This window comes from Notolepis coatsorum (genome assembly GCF_963971535.1).
Source record: "Notolepis coatsorum genome assembly, chromosome: 19".
In the NCBI taxonomy this organism is placed as follows: domain Eukaryota; kingdom Metazoa; phylum Chordata; class Actinopteri; order Aulopiformes; family Paralepididae; genus Notolepis; species Notolepis coatsorum.
Genome location: NC_140183.1, coordinates 45690126 through 45714832, shown reverse-complemented (window position 1 = coordinate 45714832; position 24707 = coordinate 45690126). Strand labels below are relative to the sequence as shown.

The 24707-nt window shown below is 42.5% G+C and overlaps 1 protein-coding gene across 2 annotated transcripts in view; it reads left to right on the top strand.

The window, feature by feature from the left end:
* crppa (CDP-L-ribitol pyrophosphorylase A) overlaps positions 1-24707 on the top strand; it is a 149296-nt gene that overhangs the window by 99261 nt on the left and 25328 nt on the right. Inside the window, exon 10 of one of the 2 annotated variants that reach the window (XM_084336386.1) lies at positions 5946-6134. The exons of the other annotated variant lie outside the window; for it this stretch is intronic. Coding sequence (XP_084192512.1) covers positions 5946-5948 — 3 coding nt within the window. The 3' untranslated portion in view covers positions 5949-6134. Of the gene's footprint in view, positions 1-5945; positions 6135-24707 lie in introns of those variants that run through there. 2 annotated transcript variants of the gene reach the window in all.

The following is a 24707-nucleotide window of genomic DNA, read 5'->3' as shown; positions in this document are numbered from 1 at the left end:
TTAATAAAGAACCTGGGAGGACTAACCCCTTGGATCAAATCTGAGGTCACAAGTCTCGGGGTTATCATAGATTCAGAACTGAACTTCAATTATCATATTAACACATTGAGAGCCACGCCCCTATGCCCAGATAACCCCTTCTGTGCCAGCGCTTTAGTCAATGGGAGGTCGGGGATATTTGCGAACGCTTAAACTATATCTTAAATTATGGCTACCCCTTGCTTATCAATGACTTGCTTGCAGTCAACATGTATGAAACGGATTGTTTTTTTCATTGGTACATTTACGTTTTATACCGTTTTGAATACGAGTATAGTTTCGGAGAGTTCTAGTAATTTCAGAGAAATTCCGCGATAATAGCCCTTTAGTGGAATAAACAAAACACGTTGTAATTTTTCGGCTGATTTATGAATCGTTTTCAAATAAACGCTACATTATCGATAGTATATGTGTGCTTATGCACGCTAGAGAAGCGGGCTGAAAAATCTATTTATTATTATTATTAACGTTACGCACACACACACGCGCACACACACACACACACACACACGTTGTGATCGCTGTGAAAAAAACATCTGATTAACCCAAAACTGGTAACATAGAGTCCTTACCTCACATCAGATGTTCTGCAAAAAGATTAATCCAATTCCTGATTGCCATTCCAAATATCGATCGCGTTTATTGATCCAACGTTATACTCCAAAACAGATATTGAACTTGAACTTACTTGAACTTGAAGTAAAACGTGGACCGGAGTTATTTTTTCGATGCACTTTTTCAGCCAATCCAATCCAATGATGTGCAATACCATCCGGGAGACGATAGGCGGCGGTATTTGCCCTTTTCAAGCACAGAGCCATTCCCAATGATAACGTCAGGCTGGATGGATGAAAAATTTATGGATATTGCTAATAAAAGAAATAACTAGAAAAAAACGAGAACTCGTCATTGGCACTCAACGCATGGTGAGTTAAGATGACTAATCTCGTCGTTGGCACTCAATGTGTTAACAAAGTGACCAAAACATCGTTCTTCCATCTCAGAAATATAGCAAAAGTACGACCATTTATTAATCAAAACGATGCTGAGAAGCTAATTCATGCATTCATATCTAGCCGGTTATACTACTGTAATGCACTTTTCACAGGTCTCCCTAAGAAAACCACAGAGAGGCTTCAGCTAATCCAAAACTCTGCAGCCTGACTGCTAACTAGAACCAAAAGGAGAGAGCACATTAGTCCAGTCTTAGCTGCTCTACACTGGCTTCCTGTAACATTTAGAATTTACTTCAAGGTCCTTCTCCTTACATACAAAGCTCTAAATGGACAGGGACCTAGCTACATCGCCAACACTCTAATAAATTACAGGCCAGCAAGAACACTACGATCATCAGCTGCTGGACTACTAGAGGCTCCCATAAATAGTCAAAAGAGGATCAGTGATGCAGCCTTTATCAACTACGCCCCCAAAACTATGGAACAAACTGCCCACAAACATCAGGGAAGCCAACTCGCTAAACATCTTCAAAAGACAGCTTAAAACCCTATCTCTTTGCTCAGGCATTTAAATTAAACATCAGGGACATCCTGACACAAATTGTACTTTACCTGCACTTTTCTTACCCTGCCTACTTTTATACACTTCCTATCAAATTCATGTGTCGGTTCTATGCAAATTTTATCTCACTACCTCTTATGCACTATAATTTTAAGAGCGCTGCTCTGTTGTAATTCAAAACTGATGCAGTGCTCTGTAGAACTTTGTAAAGAAACTCAAAATGTTAAGAGCGCTCTGCCTTTTTTCGGCCTATTTTTAAACTGAATCGCACTTTTTTACTCTGTCTATTCTATTTTATTATTTGTATTACTGAATGAAACTGTAAACACAGAGGCCAATAGGGAGGTGTAGTCTGACGTCACTTTGGGCCGTGCCGTCGGTCTACCCGTTTCGGGATTCATCATTGGGAAAAAGGATTATCAGCTATTGTAACAATTCTGCCTCATGAACATTGGCAAGCTTTCCATTTTTGCACAAAATGAGTTCCCTTCTACCACTAACATTATTGTTTAAGGTTTAAGGTTTTTAATTTGTCGTAAAAAAATAACTACACTTACCAGTACAGGCAGTAGAACGCTTGTCGTTCAGTGCTGTCTCCTAATACATGTCACGGCCAGCTGATAAAAAGCTAGCTAACTAACGTTAACGTTACCTAGCTAAACGTACTAGATGTTAGCAATGTCTACTGTCATGTCCATAAGTTCCCTGGCAGAATACTTTGTTGGTGAGGACAAAAGTATACAAAGGGGAGAGAACCATTTTAAATCGGGGAATGTAGAGGAGTTTCGGGAATGCACCATGCCGGCTAGCAAGCTAGCTAGCTAGCTACTAACGTTACTGTACGTAAAAAACAATAACGTTATAAACTACACAATGTACAACGAAACAATGATTTACATTAGTATTTACAGTGATTTAATATACAGCGAAATAACGTTATACGATTTAAATGATAAATACAAATTATGGTAACGTGGTTGTGGCTTTTAAAAATGGTGGTTGGCTTTAGAGATAAATGGTTATGATCACCATGGGCCCAGGAGTTCAAAACTTTTAATCCCTATCTGATCCGATCAGATTTGTAAATCCCATTTTTTGTGATCAGACAACTCGGCCAGATTTTTTCCTAGTATTTCAAAGCAATCCAGGATAGGATCACCCTGATCCAGATTCAGACTTTTCAAGATAACTAGATTGATTGAAATTGAATTGATTGAAAACTTTATTAACAGATTTCAGAATGGGTACAGTACAGTACAACTCAATACATACAATTGTTAAGGGGATGCAGACCAGAGAAAGACTTTCGTCTTGTTTACATCAGGGTCCCCCATTTTCAATTCATCGTAACATATATGACATACATGACATACAGACAGTACTGCTACATCTATATATTTATGACATACCATATTTGTAAATACAGTACTGTTTGTGATACAACAGTGCTTTAATTCTACCGATATCCATCTAGTGGATATGGAAAAAAGGAAGACAAGGACCACATTGCAGAGACATCTATAATGTCTAATTATATTGTTAAATACATAAAGGACATAAAATCATAATGGAATTGTAATAAAAAAAATACTCCCACTAGGGTAACAACAAAAAAACATTCATTCAAAGGCAGCTGGATCATCCAGGTGTGCTTTGAGGAGCTGAATTCTAAGTGAGGTTTCAGTTTGCTGAAGGTGATGACAGATGGACATTTTTGTTGAAGATATTTTTTCTTTAATCTAAATTACATTTGTGATTGACAATCTTTGTTGTGATACTTTTATGAGCATAAATATTTATGTCATCAGCATTTGGTTGAAAACAAAATAGGCCACCATTAACTCATCCGGCGCCATCGCTTAATTAGCCAGGGGGCGCTAGAATGCCATTGCTTTAATCAATGGGGAGACTGCAAGATTTGCGAGTGCTTAAAATATATCTTATATTATAGCTATGGGTCTAATACACCCGTCGATTGTCAGTGAGTTGCTTCCAGTCAACATGCACAAAACAGATTGTGTTTTCATCCGTACATTTCCGTTTTATACCGTTTTGAATGAGTATAGTTTTGGTGATTCTTAGTAATCCCAGGAAAAGACGCGATAATAACGTTTTAGTGGAATACACTAAACACGTTGGCATTTTTCGCCTGATTATCGAATCTTCCTGAAATCAACGCTAGATTCAACCAGCAAGACCGACGGCTTCTCAGTTACAGTGGGTGACAATATTGTCACAAGGAAAGATGAAATTACCTACCTGGGTTCCATCCTAGAGGCTAATCTTTCCTGTGACAAAATGGCATCCAATGTAATAAAAAAAGTCAATCAACAAACTCGATTCTTGTACCGGATCTCCTCCCTGGTAAACAAGAATACCCTGAAGACTCTGGCAGGAGCACTCATTCAAGGGTACTACGACTATGCTTGCACCTCATGGTACCAAAGCACCTCAAAGGCACTAAAAACCAAATTACAAACATCTCAAAACAAACTAGTCAGACTACTGCTTGACCTGACTCCTAGAACCCACCTCACCCCTGCACACTTTGCCAACCTAGGATGGCTTAGAGTAGACGACAGAGTACAGCAACTTGCAATGGGCCTGGTCTACAAGATACACTACACGACCAAGGTACCCATGTACATGTCAAAATACTTCCCAAAGGTCAGTGAATACCACGATCCCAACACCAGAGGGAGCTCCACACATCATGTAAAACCCAGATTCGGCTCAAACAAGGGACTAAACACGTTTTGCAATTATGCCACAACAATGTGGAACGCCCTACCCAAAGCTGTAAAGGAATGTGAATCACTACCCACCTTCAAAAACACTCTCAAAGAACACCTACGGGAGACTGCAATTCAAAACTGGCCCCTACAAATGTCCTGACCCAGTTGTACAATAAAGACCAAGCATGGCTTTGTCAGTATTCCAATGTACCCAACCCCCCCCCCCCCACCTCCAATGTACAGCCCCACCCAACCCCACCCCACCTACCCAACCTCCTCCAATGTACAGTTTCTATGTCAAATGTATGTCATTATTCCAATGTACAGTGTCCCCCCCCTACCCAACACCCCCCCCCCCCCTCCCCCCACCTCCAATGTACAGCCCCACCCCACCTACCCAACCTCCCCCAATGCACAGTTTCTATGTCAAATGTATATACACTCTTTTTCTGGATTTTTTTAGTATCACAAACAGTACTGTATTTGAAAATCTGGTATGTCATAAATGTATAGATGTAGCAGTACTGTCTATATCTGTATGTCGTGTGTGTCATATGATGAATTGAAAATGGGGGACCCTGATGGAAACAAGACGAAAGTCTTTCTCAGGTCTGCATCCTCTTAACAATTGTATGTATTGAGCTGTACTGTACTGTACCCATTCTGCAATCTGTTAATAAACTTTTCAATCAATCAATCAATTATCATTATCCTTCCTCGTGCATATATGAAATGGCCCTCGTAGCGCGGCGCTCACCCCCCCACCTCCTGCACCCAACGGTAAACAGCCACACACACACACAGACAGCTTCGATCGTGGTAGAAAGAAATATCACATCAACGCAAGATTTTATATATAGAGTCCTTACCTGGTCTCTGATGTAATGCAAAAGAAATAATCCAATTATCTGATCGCCATTCCAAATACTGCTCGTGGAGGTCCGTCTCACATTGCCCGGCATTGCATATGAAGGGCGGGGGCAGCATCGCAGATGTAACGTTGTAAACGCTAGTCCTGCCGGAGTATTTAAACCCCGCCCGCACGGCTCAGATCGGCCCAGAAAAGAAACTACACCATTTCTAATAGAGTGCAATACCGGCTGGAAGGCGTAGGCGGCGGTATTTGCCCTTTTGCGAGCTCAGACCCATTCCCAATGATAACATCAGGCTGGATGGATGAAAATTAATAGATATAGCTAATAAAAGAAATAACAATTAAAACCCGACTTTTCTCGTGATTGCCGCTGAACGGTTGGCGAGTTAACCCGACTTTTTCCGTGATTGGCGCTGAATGAGAGAAAAATGAAAAATATAATTGATTTGCCATGAAGGCTAAGAATTGTGTATTATTTCAGTTAACAAACTTTGCCATCTTATTTATATTGAAACATATTTTTTTTATAAATTGTATAGTACATTTTGCTCTGGTAATCCACTGGAAATCCACCCCTCTGGTGGGATCAAGATAATCCAGTTTTTTGGGATCAAATTGATCCCAATCCTGTGTTGTCGGTTTGAAATACCCATTTTGAAGATTTGATCCAGATTAAAGCTTGGATTTGATTTCCTGATCTGATCGGATATCAAAGTGATCCTGATCCTGATCCAAAGTGATCGTGCCCTCCTGTCTCCCTGTCTCCGGCTGTCTCCTAGTGATTACCGGAGTGCTGGACGCCCCGCGATGATGACAGGGAGGTTGCGACCCTCTCTGCGCCGCCCCCTATCTCCCTGTCTCCGGCTGTCTCGGAGCGATGACCGGAGTGTTGAACATCCGTGATTAAGACGGGGAGGACGCGACCCTCTTTGCGCCGCCCCTGTGCCTCAAATAGATCCGCTATCAGCTCTATCTCTAATCTTTCAAAATGTTCAGTTGCTATCGCTATCAGCTCTATCTTACATTTTTCAAAATGTTCAGTTGCTATTGCATGCACTCATCTGTGTTCACTACACACGAGTGCATGCTTACCAACTGTCCGTCTGCAACACTACTATCACCGACGGGAGATCCCCCCTTGAATGGCCCTTCTAAGGTTTCTCTCCTCCACACTGCCTGTGGTGCATTTTTTCCTATTGCTAGGTTTTAGTGAGTTTTTCCTTACCTTCACGTGGGGTATGCCTGGGAGTGTTTGCATTAATTCATTTATATTTTGCATTTATTTTAAATTTGTTGGACCTTATGGTGTTCTTGTTTTGTTCTTGACTTATTGTTATGTTTCTTCTTGACTTGTTTAAAGAAGACGTGTCCGGCCCATGGGGACATTAACGTGTGTTGTCGGGCCTTACAAATAAATTTGATTTGATTTGATTTTATCCTGTTTTTTGGTTTTGAACTACCCACAATCCAAATCTGATCCGATCAGATAGGGATTCAAAGTTTTGAACTCCTGGGCCCCAGCACTAGTGTTGGGTGAAACAGATACTAGCCACAGATTCAGGGTCAGTTATTTTCCCATTGTACGAATTGTTAAGCTTGTGGAATGTAAGGGAAATCTTTGATTCAGATTCAGATGACTTTATTCACCATATTGTAGTACAAATGGAATGTGCAAAACAGGACAGAACAGTGAGACAACAATAAGACTGTAAAGTGCAGTGGTTGGGGACATGGATACCATGCAGCACAAAGTTCAAGTCCAGTAGTCCAGCCCTAGCAGCTCGCCATAGAGGGGGGGGGGGTGGAGCAGGGGGACACCTGACTCGTTTACCAGGCGAGCTGCTGAGGGGAAGAAACTCAGTCTATGGCGGGACCTAAGTGTCTTGGGCAGCCATAGCTGCCTGCGGGGTCTGCCTCGCCCTCCTCAAGGCCCTGGTGGAGTGTAGGGACTCTAGGGAAGGAAGGGAGCAGCCGATCACCCTCTCTGCCGAGCGTATCACCCGCTGCAGCTTGGCCTTGTCCCTGAACGTGGCTGCAGGGAACCAGGTGATGATGGAGAGGGTGAGGATGGACTGGATGATGGCGGTGTAAAACTGGACCATCATGGTCCTATAGCAATGCCACAGCTGCCATAGACGGCAGGTCATAGGTCTGCGAATAAAGTCAGGAGTTTACGCTGTGGTGCCGTCAGTCAGCAGCGCCAAATGGCAGTGTAGTTTCTCAGTGAACGAAAACATAAACGTTGTTATTTTGCTACCTTTACGATTAACACTTTGGGTGCCGGGAAATGCTTAAACACGTCATTCCCGGCCATGCTCAAGTTGCCGAAGACGCTTTACAGCGTCTTTAATATCAATATTTCAAAAATCTGGGATCGGATTCATATTCCCCCTCCGCTGGCCTGAGATCCACCAGGAGGACCCACTGAGCTCTCTGGCGGTTCAGGAGCGCCATCTGGTGGCCGATCGGCGCAATCGCTTAACAGGAAGTGCTATAGAGATTGTGCTGGTCGGCCGTATTACTTCTGGGCACTCAATATAGGTTCCGGGACTCGATCTCGACACACTACATAGCGATCGATTGCCAATAACTCGATAAACAACATGATTTGGACGTATATACCATTATACAAGCTGGAGATGGACCGGGTAAATCGCCATCCCATAATGATAAAATTTCTACTCTACGATGATCGCCCAACGGCGCGCGGAGACTGGGGTGAGTTTTAGCGTGTAAAGTTACCGTCTTCGATACTAACAACTGCTATTATCAACATTTGACCCACATTAGATGATTGGTATAACGCTGCCCACGGAATTATAAACGCCCCCTAGCCCATCCTGTCAACATCAGATGATGTGTAGTAACTTCTAGAAGTACGTCTAGTTGGAATTTTTTATATCATAAAACTGTATTGCATCATCAATATAATGTATTTGGGGCTATAGATCACGTTCTGGAGAAAGCTGCAGAAAGAGATGAAAACATACTTACCGTAATTCCTCTAATAGTAACCCCGGCTTGTATTTGTTTCAACTGTAGCGGGTACCAGGCTTGTATTAGGAGGAGACCTGTATAAGAGGGAGGCCTATATTTCAAATTTTCAAACGGATCATAATGAATAAATCAACATTTTGTGTCAGTTTGAACCCAGTAAAATGTACTGGGTTCATTTATTGAAACCAAGTATGAAATAGTAAACAGGTGGTCACTGGTCATTTCAACGTTTTCAAAGTGAAATCAAGTAACTAGCTCAGTATGCAGCTCAGTATATTAGTAACCCGGCTTGTATTAGGAGGCCGGCTTATAATTGCTTAGCTCAAGAGCGCACCCGGCCATTAATAGAGACCCGGCTTGTATTTGAGACCCGGTTACTATTAGAGGAATTACGGTATACATTAGACCATACTTTACTATGAATATGTGAATGAAAAAGTTTAACGTTGCTACACAATGAACAATACATATAGGACTTTGAATGGGCCCTAATAATGGCAATGTAGCAATAGAATTTAAAAAGTTATAGCCCTGCAAAGAAGGGGACTTTCTCTATAGACAAATAGAGCCGGCAACCTACGGTTGATAATGAATTTAACCCATGGCAGCCAAAGTGTTAATTGCGAATATTTTCATGTTGAGCTATAGATTGTGGATGAATACACACAGAAAGGTACACCATGCAAATCTTCATGCTTTATTTGTTTTAAACGAGACGATTTAGAAATGGGTAATGAGGAAATACTAGGGATGCTCGATATTGGATTATTTACCGATACCGATATTCCGATATTGTCCAACTCTTAATTTCCGATACCGATACTGATATCAACCGATACCGATATATGCAGGGTTTCCCCCCAAAAAAACGGAATAATTTCAGGTAACTAATCATTTCACTGGATGCATTCAAAAGGCTTTCTAAATGTAAGCATTATCTGTGCAAAATATGATCATTAAAAAAGTTTAAATTAACATTACATATCTCTTGTTGTTGAATTAAACCAACATGCATACTTTTGACAATAAATAAAATAAGAATTGGTTCTTACTTGCTTGCCTGGGTAAATAAAGGTTAAATAAATGTAAAAAAATAAAAGAAAATATTGTTATTGTTTTTTATTTTTATTTTACCGATACCGATATTTTCCGGTATCACATTTGACTGCCGATATCGGACATCCCTAGGAAATACATTGCGTTTTCAAGAGGGTGGACCGCGGAGAAACGGCAATGGCGTACACCTCCCTAGATGCTAGATCCTAATGTGAAACACTGATTTACCTTACCTTGCTACCTCTCTATCTTTTTTATGCTAGCTTATGCCTGTATTTTTTACTGTTGTGAAGCACTTTGAACTGCAACTTCTGTATGAAAAGTGCTATACAAATAAAGTTTATTATTATTTCCTGAGAAAATTAGAAGCACATCTCTGTTAAGTACTCTACCTCCTCTCCTCTCCCCCTACCGGATTTCATGCCAAGTTTTCGCTACATTACCTTAGCTCCAGTGGTGCAGTCGTAATATGGGAACTGGTAACACGCCACACCACGTGCACGCGCACAGAACTGATTTATACACACACACGCACGCACACACGCACACACACACACACAATCGCATATACGCAAGTGCAATCTTTCTATCATACAAGCTCTTCTTGCTCTCTATTTGTGTGAATGTGCGCGTGGAAAGCTGGCGCGCAGCACAGACGCTTGATTCAATATCATAAGCAGGTAGACCCCCATCACGAATTCCGAGCCACATTAGTATTCACCTCCACTGCCTGTGTCACACAGAATGAAGGGGGAGATGCATTCAGATAGCCAACACCCAGACACTTAGTCTACCTGCGCTTTTTGTTATGTAAAACGGTGGCCGGGTACTTAGTCACAACGAATGGATACAGCGCATTTTTGTGTGCGCGTACACGCGAGTACACATCCGTGCGCGATCGCGCGTACTTCTGCCTCAGTGATCTGGTAACACGGCGTGTAACCGCGTGTGACCACGACTGCACCACTGCTTAGCTCTTTGAGCACCACCAGCTTTCCCCATCTGCACTGGCTAGCGCCAGTTTTTCTTGACCATTTTCACGATTTTTCACGATCTTTGCGGAGCTATTGTATATTATAGCTATGGAGACAATAGTATGGCTCATTTGACAGACACTCACTATTTCCAGTCCAACATGTAAAAAAGAGATATGACGCGTTGTATGCAATAAGCCCAAATTGTCCTGGTTGATTGCCTGAAACCCCAAATACTCCCAAATCAAAGGTATATACCAATACCATGTACATATGTGCCTTCACAAAATCATAAAATCATCAAGGGGGGTGGGGGGGGGGGGGGGGGTCTTACCCCGAAAATGCGATCGTTACAAAAAGCTTGGTTTCGTTACAAAAAGCCGGTAAAATACGACACTGATCATTACAGAAACATGTTTCAGGTTCGGTAAAATCGACATAGAATATACCTTACCTTAGCCAGAAGGTACTCCAAAAAGAATAATTACAATGATCCCATCGGCGATCGCAATTACTCGTTTATATGTAATTACTTGTGTATACGGGAAACTATAGGTTTGGAGGCGAGAAGATCTCCTAGCAATTGCTCTGCAAGAGCTCCTCCCCCTCAGAGCGAGTCAGGACAGAAAGGGAACAGGACAGACACTGTCTGAACTAGACTATCATAGTTCAAAAGGTAGGCAATACTGCTACCTGGTGAGATTCGATCGTCATTGCAATTCCAACGTAGGCAGATGAGCCAGGCATACCTAGAGTGTTCCGGCTGACCGTTTAGAACGGGGATCAAAGGAAAAAGATCAAAGGATCTAAAAACTAGATATGACGTTTTTGGCGCTCAAGCATTGCCGGTGAAACACGAGATATTACGTGTTTGGCCGTCGCAGAGTTAATAATTATCTACCCTTTTCTTCTTCCTAAAGAACATGAACTCATGACACAATATTTCGTAAAATAAAAAAACTATCCATGAAGATGACTTTGAGACAAAGTTACAGCGTAATTTGCTTTCAGACAGCACAGTTCTGGGTAGCAGCCATATTGTGTCACTTGACCTGAATCTGTGATTTACTGTGAACTGATTTTTTCGGGCTCTGTAAAAGAACACCGCTGGTTTTTGACTGTGCCGTAAAACGTGAACTTGCAATGCATTTTCTTTTTTATAACTTTCTTTTTATTGTTCTTCACAATAAGCAAACAATCACAAACAACAAGACATAACAAAAACACAATCCCGGGCTGCATTATTAGGCCCCGTTTAGACGGAAACGCTAGCAGGTGAATCCGCAAAAATATTTTTTCAGATGTGCCTTTCGTTTATACGGAAACGGCGTGTTTACGGGGTGAAACCGTAAAAAAGTGAGACCACCTTCCAGGGTGGAATTCCTAGAAACGGTAAACCTTTGCGCTCTCGTCTAAACTGTCAAACCGCATAAAACGATGACGAAAGGGTCGTCAAGGCTCTCGTTGCGCCTACTGCTTACATCACAGGCATGCGCCAGTAGCCTAGAAGCGTAAACAAAGCATGTCTGATTCTATCCATGGCGATCACCTGAAGGCTACATTGGCAGTACTTTTAAATACACAAGAATCTGTCCCGCTGCTATCACAACTATTATGACTGGACCCCCACTGTCTGTGAGTGACTCTGCTTTGGTCCAATCACATTCCCCACCCACACTCTGCGAATCAGAGGCAGAGTAGGGCGGGTCTTCACAGCACGTCATGTGACATATGCGCCAATCGTGTGACAGCGGGGCTCCGTTGTCTCGAGTTGTTACAGCCTCGTCTGCACGGAGAATTCCACCCCAAAACGCTCGTCTAAACGCAAAATTAAAAGTGAAACCGCAAGACGACTTTTGCGGTTTCTGTTCAGACTTCCATCCCAAAACGCTCGTCTAAACGTAGACTTAGGTTCACTTTACAAAAATATACTTTTCACATGCTGAGTTCTCAATTCTCTTACTTTCCCTATAGATATGGTGAATATTATTTACAACTATACATCATCCACTGGTTGTCGTAATTAACATATAAAAGTCCCATTTTTCCCAGTACTTCAAACCCTTCTCTTCCTGTAATCTGAGAATAAAAGTATAAATTAACATATAAAAGTCCCATTTTTCCCAGTACTTCAAACCTTTCTCTTCCTGTAATCTGAGAATAAAAGTATGTCTTTCCATTGTGTATATTTCACCTATAATGGCCATCCATTTTTCTTTTGTTGGAGGTTCTTGTTGATACCAGAGACGCGTGATCGCTTTCTTACTTGCTGCAAAAAATATTTTTATCAAATATCTGTCTCCTCCTACTAATTCCTCAGGTAAGTCACCCAGGTACAAATAGGAGAAGGTCTCCGGTATCTTAAAATTCAATATATCCTGCATGGTGGAGTGAACATCTTGCCAATAACGTTGAATACCTGGACAATTCCAAAAGATATGAGAGTGGTTTGCCTCCCTCTGGCCACACTGTCTCCAACATGGTTGCTCTATGCCTACTTGTCGGGATTTGATTTTGGGGATTATGAAGAATCTAGTCAAGTTTTTCCAGCAGAATTCTCTCCATGTTTTTGAATTAGTTGAGCTACATTGAGTTCTGCACATGTTCTCCCATTCGTCTTCAGTTATTTCAATGTTTGATTCATTTTCCCAATTTGTTTTAATGTAACTTGTGGAGTCAGTTCTGGCCTGAACAAAGCTATTATATAATTTAGACACAGTTTTACTCATCTTGTTTTTGTATGCCTGAATGAATATCCGAATAACACTGTCTATTGGGGTATTGGACTCAGACACCTTTACCTCTTTTAGAAAGTACTGGCGTTGTTGTAGGTATCTGAAGAAGTAGTGTTTATCCAAACTGTATGTATCTTTCAAGGTTTGAAAGCTCACAAGTTCTCCATTCTCCAACATTGTGCTGAATGAGGTAATACCTCGGAGAGCCCATTCCTTAAATGTTTGATCATACATGGTTTAAATCCTAAGTCGAAGGCAAACCACCTCAGGATCCTAATCCTTTTTTCTAACTTGAATTGTTTCACAATTTTGAACCATGTCTGCAGGGTGTGTACAATAAATGGGTTTACGTTTCTATATAGGGTCTTGGCCTGCTGTCTATCACCAATTACTGTCTGGAGTGGTATATCAATTGATTTCACTTCAATGTCCTTCCACTTGGCTTCGTAGTCCCTTTCACACCAACAGACCAAAGGTCTTATTTGCCTGCATAATAATACTCCTTCAGATTTGGGAGGGACATGCCTCCCTTCTCTTTAGGGAGTTGAAGTGTCCGGAACCTAATTCTCGTTTTCCCCCTGCTCCATATGAATCTAGAAATCATCCTGTCCCGTTCGTTAAACTGTTTAGCAGGGATTTCCACCGGCAAGGACTGGAAAAGATATAGTAGTCTAGGCCTAGGGACTACATTCATTTTCACTGAGTCTATTCTGGAGGTGAAATCCAGGGGGGCTAATGACCATCTTTCTATATCTTTTTTAATTTGTGGGTTTAGGGGCTGGTCATTTGCTTCATATAATTTTGTTAAGTCCTTAGTCAGCCATACTCCCAGATATTTTATGGAATTCATGTTCCAATTTAAATAGTAATTTTCTTATATTTCTCTTGGGGGGGGGGGGGGGTATAGTTATATGTAAGTATCTGTGTTTTTCCTATATTTAGTTTGTATCCCGAATGTTGACCATAGGTTTCAATAAGGCCCATTAGTCTAGGGAGGCTCAGACTAGGGTTTTTTAAGTAAATTAAGACATCATCCGCGTATAATGCTATCTTATGCTCTGTTTCTTTTATATTAATACCTGTTATATTGGGGTCTTCCCTAATTTCTTGGCCTAGCGGTTCAATGAAAATCGCGAACAGGGCGGGGCTACATGGACAACCTTGGCGTGTACCGCGTTCTAGGGTGATTGGATTTGTTAATCGACCGTTTACTTTTATTCTCGCTGTGGGTCTTGTATATAGTGTTTTAAAACACCTAATTGAATCTTCCTTGAATCCTAACCTTTCTAGTACCAAGAATAAATAGTCCCAGCTCACACAATCAAATGTTTTTTCCGCGTCCAGATTTAATAAAGCTGAATTAATTTAGTTTTGTTTTATCTGATTCATAATATGTAGTGTTCGTCTTAAGTTATCCTGGGTTTGGCGACCAGATATAAATCCAGTTTGGGCCGTGTGATGGCAATAATTTTTCCCCTTAGCACAGCTTTTGCAGCATCCCAAACAATCACTGGATTAACCTCACCATTATCATTATTCTCTATATATGTTTTTATTTCTGTCCTAATACTTTCACCAATTGTTTTGGTATTCAATATTCCTGTGTTAAGCCTCCATAGTGTGTTCCTTTGCCTACTATCCAAGTGTAAAGTCATATAGACTGCAGAGTGGTCTGATATGTCAGTAGTTCCCAAAGTACAATCCTTTATCCTATGTCTATCACCTCTAAACATAAAAAGATAGTAAATTCTTGAATAAACAGAGTGAGGAACAGAATAGTGGGTGTAATCTCTCTCAGACGGGTGGAGATCTCGCCATACATCAAAAATGTCTAAGTCTGTAAGTGAAGCAGTAATTATTTTTGTCTGTGTAGTCCTGTTTACCCTATGGCTTGTAGTGTCCAGCTCACGACTAAGAATAGTATTAAAATCTCCCCCACAGATTAGTATCCCCTCAGATTCCGCTGCTATCAGACCAAATATGAATTTATAGAAACCTTTGTTGCTCCCCGGTGGGGCATATACATTCACATACATACATATACAACCAAGTTGCCCTCTAATTTGCATTTTATCATGACATAGCGTCCTTCCTTATCATTAGTTTCTTTCATAAGTTCAACATTTAATGAGTTAGGAATTAGTATAGAAACACCTCGTTTATGTCCCGATTTAAACAAGCTATAGAACGTATTCCTATATCCATATTGCTTGAGTTTCTCGTGCTCCGTCTGAGAGAGATGCGTTTCTTGTAAAAAGATAATTTGAGCTTTTTCACGTTTCAATTTGGTTATGACTTTACTCCGTTTAACTGGGTTAACCAGACCATTCACATTTATAGATACCACTTTTTTTTTATCTACTTTTTTCTCCCATCCCAATTTCGTATCGTCCAATTCTACCCTCCCCTGTCTCGAACGTTGTTAGGCCATGTCTCCCACAAGCCGGCTGCAATGTGGACTAAGCCTTACATCACGTGTCCCCTCCGGTACTCGAGGAAGCAGCAGTCGCATCTTTTCACCTGCACAGCGCGATCTCTCAGTGTTGGGGGTCTGCGTTTGGAGGGCACGCCGCCCCCATCGCTTCCTGATTCTGCTGCGCAGGCGCACCAACCGACCTGTAGGAGTCGCTGTCCACAGTGTCCGATCCCCACCCATCAGCTTCCCACTCAATCAATCAATCAATCAAACCCCCTAATACTGCCAATTGTATTAGTATGAACGACCAGCCAAGCTGATAGCAATGCGGAGAGCTGGGCTCGAACCCAGCGTCTCCTGCATTGGTGATGAGCGCCTTGCCCACTGCACCACCTAGCCGCTCCTTATAGATACCACCTTAAAGTTTCTACTCATCTGTGCTTTAACAACATGAACCTGACACTGTCAACCCGGAATTCACACATTACTAAACATGAACAGTTAGACATATACACATAGAGAACAGGTGTAACATTAACAAAAACAACAATTGGCTTCCAAAAACAGACGTTCGCTCGCCATCCCATGGCTTACGTCCCGTTGGGGGTGGGGGGATAGGCTCCACTCAAGTCCATGAAAAAAGGAGCTATAAAAGAGAGTGTCGAGTCTACCTACATGCCTGAGTGACTCGCGTCGGTCTTTCAATAATCAAGTGGAGTCTGTTAAACTATAAAAAGGGAGACTAAGTCATCCAGTCATTCGGGTCAAGGGGCTATTCAGCGTTCACGTGAATAGCTTACAGCTAGTCCGCATTAGATCCCACAAAAACGTAATGTTAAGCGAGTCAAAACAGTACAGCCCATGGTCCTTAGACATATTCGGGCAGGCTACTCACGTTAAATTAACTCACCACTCTTATTAGGCTATGTATTTCTCACCCTATGATTTATTTGCTGGTGGTACATTGAAAGTCCTGCAGTCTGTTCTTTTCTCCTTGGGCTATTCCTCTCTCCCTCTCGCTTACGTTTCCCGGGTGTCTCTCCTTCCTTCCAGCGGTTGTCCTCGCTGTAGTCGCTCGTCCTGCTCCGTTCTAGCAGCGCGGGAGGCCGGTTCCTCCACAGCGACTCCTCTCTTCTTCAAATCCTGTGCGGCTTCCTCTGCGCTTTCATATGTGCGTGTGCTGGAGTCCCAGTGGATTCGGATCTTAGCGAGGGGTGTCTGGAACCGAATCCCTTTTCCTTTCAGTGCCCTTTTGATGCCACTGTATTCCCTTCTCTTCTGCATCACCGCTGTCGCGTAGTCATGATCAAACGACAAGCGTTTGCCCTCGATCTCGATCATCTTCTGCCAGGCTTTACTGATGACCATCTCTTTGGTAGTGAATTGGAGGAAGTTTACTATAATCGATCTAGGTGGTGCATCGGGTCCTGGCTTTTAAGCTAATGCTCTGTGGGCCAGCTGGATCTACAGGTCGGTATCTGTCGGTAGTGAGAGCTCAGCTCTTAGCAGTTTATCAATAAACTCCGGGAGAGAGTCTTTCTCCGTTCCCTCCAGTATGTTATAGATACACATATTTGTTCTTCTGGACCTCCCTTCCATGTCCGTTAGTGCTTCTTGCATGGCTCTCTGCTGTTCCAAAGACATGAGGAGTGTTTCCTTGACTGTCATATTCCATGTTTCTGTTTCTCCGATGCGTGCCTCCGCCTTGTGTATTCTGGTGCTTTGTGCTTGGGCTTGTAGTGCGTTAGCTCTCAGTTCTTGATTAATTTCCTTTTTAAAATCTTTGAGTTCTGTCATCAGTTCTGTCTTTAATTCTTCTTGTGTCGTTTTCAAATCGTTCTTCAGTTCTGTCTTAAGGTTGCGTATCTCTCTGCTAATGTTGGCTAGTCCCTCTTGAATTGTTTCAGTCGTTTTTTCACCGTCACCATCTTCATCCATGTTAGCGTCTTTCTTCGTCCATCTCGCCGCTTTCGTCATTGTTCTCCTGTTTTTTACGATTCCTTTGACTCTTTCGACTCATTGTTTATGTCCTCTCACTCATTTCCGAGTATTTCATTATTGTTTTATCTTTTCTTCTGAATTTGGAGAGGTTATTTTAATTGACCGTTGGGAGCTGTAACTTCAAGCAGCCATCTTGTTTGCCTCTCCCTACGGAAGCCTGCAATGCATTTTCAATGGACAATAACAGCTTTTGTGACAACCCACTCAGGGTGCAGAATGGGCTATGTCTTAATGTTCAAGGATGGCATTTATCAGTTTTTTTCTGTTAACAAACAATGTATAAACTAGTAGTTAGTACATGATGGTTACCTAGGAATATATCAAGAACATGTTATCAAACAACAAATTAAGTAGCATAATACCAAACTATAAATCAACACTTGTTTCTGATAAACTCTGCTGCCTCAGATAGTTTATCAGAGTATCTGTTCCATAATAATTTGTGTTTTTAGTATGATTAACTATCATAATTTAAATATGAATGATTATTAGATATAATTAGATCTAATTAACTATTTATACCAGTACCAGTCCTTGCATCTTAGTAGCAATGGGAAAATGGCTAGAACTACCTATCTTACAGTACCATCAAATCCCATTTTCTACCTGCCTACCTCTAATTCTATACATTTAATCATTACTTGTGCGTCCTTGAGTAGAGTAAGGTGTTGCCTAAATATGAGACATACAGTATATAATGCATGATCTCCAATAAGAGAAATAAAACCTTTTGTTCACCAAATACGCTTGATATAAATGCCTATGCTAACGTGTCTGCTGGAATACAATCCCTCCTGGCCAGACCAATTCACAAGTCAGGTGGATCTTTAGTGCCAGAAAATCTGACATGATGAGATCACAGCTTTGGAAAAACGTAATGCCTGAACCAACTGTAGATGTGTGAATCAAACACATGTTCAAAAACAGACCCTGATGACATACGATGATGGGATTTGGAAAGCTGTTTTTGGTTAGTCCAACAACATCTCCAAATTGACTGACAAGACATTGGCATATCTTCACTAGGTCTGTTCACACACAATTTCCCTCTGTCATCCACCTATTTATTTCCTTTGTTGCAGGATAATTAAGTCCATAAACTTTAAGATCCCTCTAGAAAACGCGGACGAGGACGCCTGCGTTCCCTTGGTGTAAACCGAACATCTTCACACAGGACAGAAGCTCGGGGGTCGGCCCCCTCCTTAGCGGTGTGTTTGTAGAGCATTAGGCACAGAGCCTTGGGAGAGACTTGCAGTGTCGCAACATGTGCAGGATATCAAGCTAGATCTTCCGCGCCTGGAGTGTGCCAGATGTGTGTCGGCATGTGTGAAACTCAACCTCTGGAGTTTGGCTAGAGGAACTGGACATACCACAGCGATGTTTACTCAGCTTTGATTCCTTAGATTAAGAAGACCTGCGAAGGGGCTCATCAGACTGATGGGACTCCACTCCGGCTCTTACAGCCAATTGGGAAAACGACATTCCAAGAGGGGGAACTATTGCAAACGGAGAATAGATTTTTTAAATTTTCTTTTTATGTTTGATTAACTCAGTCCCTTCCAACAACGATTTAATACGTGTTTGTCCGGCAATCGTTGAACGCCAACCATGTACAGTATATATACGTTATTTGATCGTTATTTCTTTTATTCGCTATTTCCAATTTTTATCCATCCAGGGAGCCTGTGTAACCATAGGGAATAAGTTTGAGATCGCAAAGGTCCAATACGCCACCTGGTGGTATGCGGCTGATGTTGCACTCCCTTTGTGACTGTGTGTCGATGAAATTCATCCGGGCGGAGTTTTCGAGTAGCCTGGACCGAGGGCTCTACCCGATCGCATTGAATAGTTTTCGGGACCCCCGATTCATTATGCTGTGGTGGGTTATGTCGTGACCCAAATGGACAAACGATCTACCGGATGGCAATCAAATAATTGGAATATTCTTTTTGGAATCTCACCGGCCACAGGTAAGAGCAATGTAACGTCAATTTCAGCTTGATCGTGCCTTGTTTTCATAGCCATCGCCCTGATCAGCGTATGCTGTTGTACTAACAAATGCCGTTATTGACAATCAATTAATCAGAAACGACCCCCCCCCCCTTTCATGCATTCATGATGGAACATAATATACCGATCATATGCATTTGAATTCTTTATTGTAGCGTGTATAGGGACGAAATGACAATGGATTAAGTATAATATGCGTCACAGCCTATTACTAGCCTCCCAGGAATTACCCTAAACCGGTCTAAAACCACGGTATAAAATAGGAACGTATGGATGGAATTTTTTTTTCTTTTTCACATCTTGAATGATAGATACTCGATGCCAAATGGGCCATATTATTGCATCATTGCATTTTCAGTTGTGTTGTGGGGAGTGCAGCTCTGCAGGGATTACACTCTTGGTTTACAGGCTTCATCAAGGATTGTGTTTTTGTTGTATTAGCCTCTCAGCTCTTGTCTGTGCTTACGGTTTGTAAACGATCTTTCCGTAGATGGGCTTCCATGTCTCTTGGGCGAGTTGTGGAAAATTTGTGTGGAATGGCGCACCATAAATAGGAACCCTTGAATATGCACTGATTGGATAGTGAGGACATCGTAAACAACCAGGCATCAACCCATGTGCCATTCCATGACTTAAAGGTTGAGTCGGTAATGTGGTCAAACAGTGACCTCTAGGTAAAATAGCTCCATTTTGGTGTTGCACTTTGTTTTGTTGATTGGAGTTTATCAACTTATTATAGTGTGAACTTCCCCAGACCTCTCTTGGCAGAGCCTAAAGTGTGGCCAACAGAAGCAATCTCTCCTCTATCCCCACTCAACTCCAACCCACACACAAGGTCGCTGTTTGAAGGCATTACAGATTCCACCTTTAAAAATAAAAGTCTGCTTGTGGATGTCCTCAAATGAAGCGCACACATTGCTGGTGTATGTTAGTGAAATACCATGTGAAAACCATTTCCTTCCTCGCTGCTCCACAGTCCTCACACTACATCCGTCAGGCCACACGGCCTGCATAGCCCCCATGCTGTTTAGTCTGCGCTGTGCTGTTGTTTTGACAGCGGCATGAAAATACAATGTTGCAGCCATGTTTGTGTTTTTGTCTTATGGGAGACACGTGATTACATTCTGTGAAGAATGGAAGTCAAGGAACTGAGCCATGACCAGGATGTATATGGTTCACATCTAAGGATGTGTCATGGCTGGTGTGTGTGTGTGTGTGTGTGTGTGTGTGTGTGTGTGTGTGTGTGTGTGTGTGTGTGTGTGTGTGTGTGTGTGTGTGTGTGTGTGTGTGTGTGTGTGTGTGTGTGTGTGTGTGTGTGTGTGTGTGTGTGTGTGTGTGTGTGTGTGTGTGTGTGTGTGTGTGTGTGTGTGTGTGTGCGTGCGCGCGCGCGCGCATGTGTGTGTGTAGAATTAATCATTCCTGTATCTGCTACACCTAGGATGCCCTGTGTTTATAGGGACGATCCCAATGTGATAAGCAAATTACTGGACCGTGTGAGTGGATGTACACTAGGCCTAATCCTGTATGTGTGTGGGGGGGGGGGGGGGGGGGGGTTATAGTGGAATATTGTGAATATTCTTGTGATGCCAGGGATATGCTTATTATTTTCTGCTAATTACCAATGACGAGCACAATTGTAGCTGGTGTGTCAGTGACATACAAGGGGACCATGAACATCTCTTTAATGTCTGAGTGTCTTAGAGCTCTGATTGGTCTGAGCATCTGTACAGGGGTATAATTGCCATCTGTATATGGAAATGGAAATCTGCACATGTTGTACATCTGTATAGGTTTATGTGTATAACTACATTTTCTGCATGATAAGAGGACATGTTCTGGCAGGCCTGCCATTCCATATAAGTCTCCATGAGCATGTGTGTGAATGTGTCTTGAGGTGTACGTCAACTTTTTTTTGTTTATTTGTATTTATTTTTCCTATTGGTGGTACCAATTTGATTGTTGGGCTTAGGAATCTCCGGGTATCTGGTATCTGTATTGTTTATGTCCCTTGCTTACTTGTATTTCTGTGGTCATGAATAGCGTGACCAAACGTCCCAATTTGTGTGGGACAGTCCCGCTTTTTAGTCCTTTGTCCTGCGTCCCGCAACAGAAGAGAATGTCCTGCATTTCATTAAACTCATATATAGAAATGTTAAATACATAAATTAGTATTGTTTTGTCTAGTAGGAATCGTTCAAATCCAAACGATGCCCAACCCTAGTTATTAATCACCAAGTAGCCTATCCTATACACCAGCATCTCCCTGCTTGCCAGTGCCTTGTCTCGCTGGGACAGAGACACACTGCTGGATAATGCGAGTTGTGTTATTGCGCACAGGTTGAGTAACTGCAGCCTTCTCTCTGACATGCCAAGCAGCACAAGCAGTTTGAGTTGACTTCAGCCTTCTCTCTGACATGCCAAGCAGTTTGAGTAGACTGCAGCCTTCTCTCTGACATGCCAAGCAGTTTGAGTAGACTGCAGCCTTCTCTCTGACATGCCAAGCAGTTTGAGTAGACTGCAGCCTTCTCTCTGACATGCCAAGCAGTTTGAGTAGACTGCAGCCTTCTCTCTGACATGCCAAGCAGTTTGAGTAGACTGCAGCCTTCTCTCTGACATGCCAAGCAGTTTGAGTAGACTGCAGCCTTCTCTCTGACATGCCAAGCAGTTTGAGTAGACTGCAGCCTTCTCTCTGACATGCCAAGCAGTTTGAGTAGACTGCAGCCTTCTCTCTGACATGCCAAGCAGTTTGAGTAGACTGCAGCCTTCTCTCTGACATGCCAAGCAGTTTGAGTAGACTGCAGCCTTCTCTCTGACATGCCAAGCAGTTTGAGTAGACTGCAGCCTTCTCTCTGACATGCCAAGCAGCACAAGCAGTTTGAGTAGACTGCAGCCTTCTCTCTGACATGCCAAGCAGCACAAGCAGTTTGAGTAGACTGCAGCCTTCTCTCTGACATGCCAAGCAGCACAAGCAGTTTGAGTAGACTGCAGCCTTCTCTCTGACATGCCAAGCAGCACAAGCATCTATCTCCCTGTCTCCGGCTGTCCCTGAGCAACGACCGGAGTGTTGAATGTCCCGTGACTAAGACGGGGAGGACGTGACCCTCTTTGCGCCGCCCCTGTGCCTCAAATAGATCCGCTATCAACTCTATCTTTAATCTTTCAAAATGTTCAGTTGCTATCGCTATTAGCTCTATCTTTAATCTTTCAAAATGTACAGTTGCTATTGCATGCACTCATCTGTGTTTCACCACACACATGAGTGCATGCTTACCAACTGTCCGTCTGCAACACTACTATCACCAACATCTAAGAAGGGAGATCCCCCCTTGAATGGCCCTTCTAAGGTTTCTCTCCTCCACACTGCCTGTGGAGCTTTTTTCCCTATTGTTAGGTTTTAGTGAGTTTTTCCTTACCTTCACGTGGGGAGTGTCTGGGAGTGCTTGCATTCTTTCATTTATTTGCATTCATCTAAAAATGTTTGGACCTTATGGTGTTCTTGTTCTGTTCTTGACTTATTGTTATGTTTTCTTCTTGACTTGTTTAAAGAAGACCTGTACGGCCCATGGGGACATTAACGTGTGTTGTCGGGCCCTATAAATAAATTTGATTTGATTTGATTTAAGCAAGACATATTAATTGATCAAAAGGCCTAGATGGAGCACTGTGCACTCTCCATGGTGCTGAAACCTTTTTCGATTTTACCAAATTAGGTTTCGGGAGAGGTAGGCTAACTAAGGCGCTCAGTTACAACTATGAAGACATAACATATCAGCCTATGATTTAAGTTCTGTTCTACAGTGTTCCTGCTTCTTAGCCATTTGGTCTATTTTACATATTTATTGCCCTATCATTATAGTTAATTAAATCTCATGATGCATATCTGCCAGAACCACAATTGGTAAACCATTAAAAATATCAAACCCCAAACATAAAATAGTGAAATTGGCTATAGCCTAATGTAGTAGTTACTTCATCACTATTAGGCAAAATTATAAATAGGCTAAACTATTTACAGCCATGTTGACGGAGCAGAGAAGAATGGTTGAAGCTCTCCTGTCAGGCACTTCAAACGCCAAAAGTCTGTGGTCGCCTTTAGCCTACTATGCTTTAATAAATTAATCTAAATGGTTATTTAGATCAGATGGAATCAGTATTACTTTACTGTCGGCACGCGGCCCTGCATTTGCATCGTATGGATCCGGACGCCCGACTCATAAATACATCATTGAAGTGTGTGTGTGGTTAGGGTCAGGGCTCCCACTGCACGTGGCTTTTAGTATGTCACACTGTGTAAAGCCCCCCCATGCCTTCATAGCTAAAGATCCATTGTTATGGTTACTGTTTTGAGAGATGTCTGTCGGTGGGTAAAAATTAAACAGAGTCATCACTCACCAGAGCTTGTTGAAATAACTCTGCATTCACACTGAAAGGCTCCAGTGGAAATACAGCCCCCCCCCCTTTCTATTTTCTTTGCTGGGAACACACTCTGTTCTTTCTAGGGTTTGTGTTCCCTGAAGAGACGGGGCAAGACGAAGAAAATCACATCACACTCGACTAACAAACCGCCTTGTTGCCCCCGACGGCAGTCTGCCGACAGGATATTTTGGAAAGTCGCGTTGAAAGAGTTTACTCAGCCGACCATGACCGGATCTTGTGTGCGGCACCGGTTGTTGTGTCAACGGGGTTTGAAATACAGTTATCGGTACAAAAGTGTGTGCTTTCTTTTATGTTTTCTTTCCATGCCTGGAAAGTCTGTGAGACTTTCTCAACAGCCACACGAAAAACAGAAGTCAGGGGTGGGAGAGCGAACGCTAGGAGGCTTATTAATTTTTCCTACAGTACAATCCCTTTGAAATGAAGTGAGGCGCACCGGGAACGACAAGTATATCTAAAATACAGACATTCAGGCAACTGGCACTGAATGGCCTCGGTGCAAGTGAATAAAAAGTATTTCCCCTGGAGATGTGTCTTCTGGAAGAGCCAGGGAATGTCGCAGTAACAACAGTGTTAAAACAGTAACTTTTTGGGGAACTCTCACTTAATTTTAATACCCCCCCCCGCTCTTGCTTTAGCCGTGACCCAAGCCGTAGCACACTTGGTGGTTAGGACAAGGTTCCTACAGACCCCGGCGGTGTTAGGTATGGGGGGGCTCTAATCGGGTCGTTGGCCCGGGCCAGTAATTGGACCTTCTATCCCCCTTTCTCCTCTCAGTTTAGCCCCTAGCTACTGCCTGTCTTCAGTGAGACACTATAGGGAGGGAGGGAGAGGGCGGCAGAGCCACAATACCCACCCAGCGATGGGCTGTCAGAAGCCCTGTAACACTACCCCCTCTCCAACCAAAGCACTAGCTGT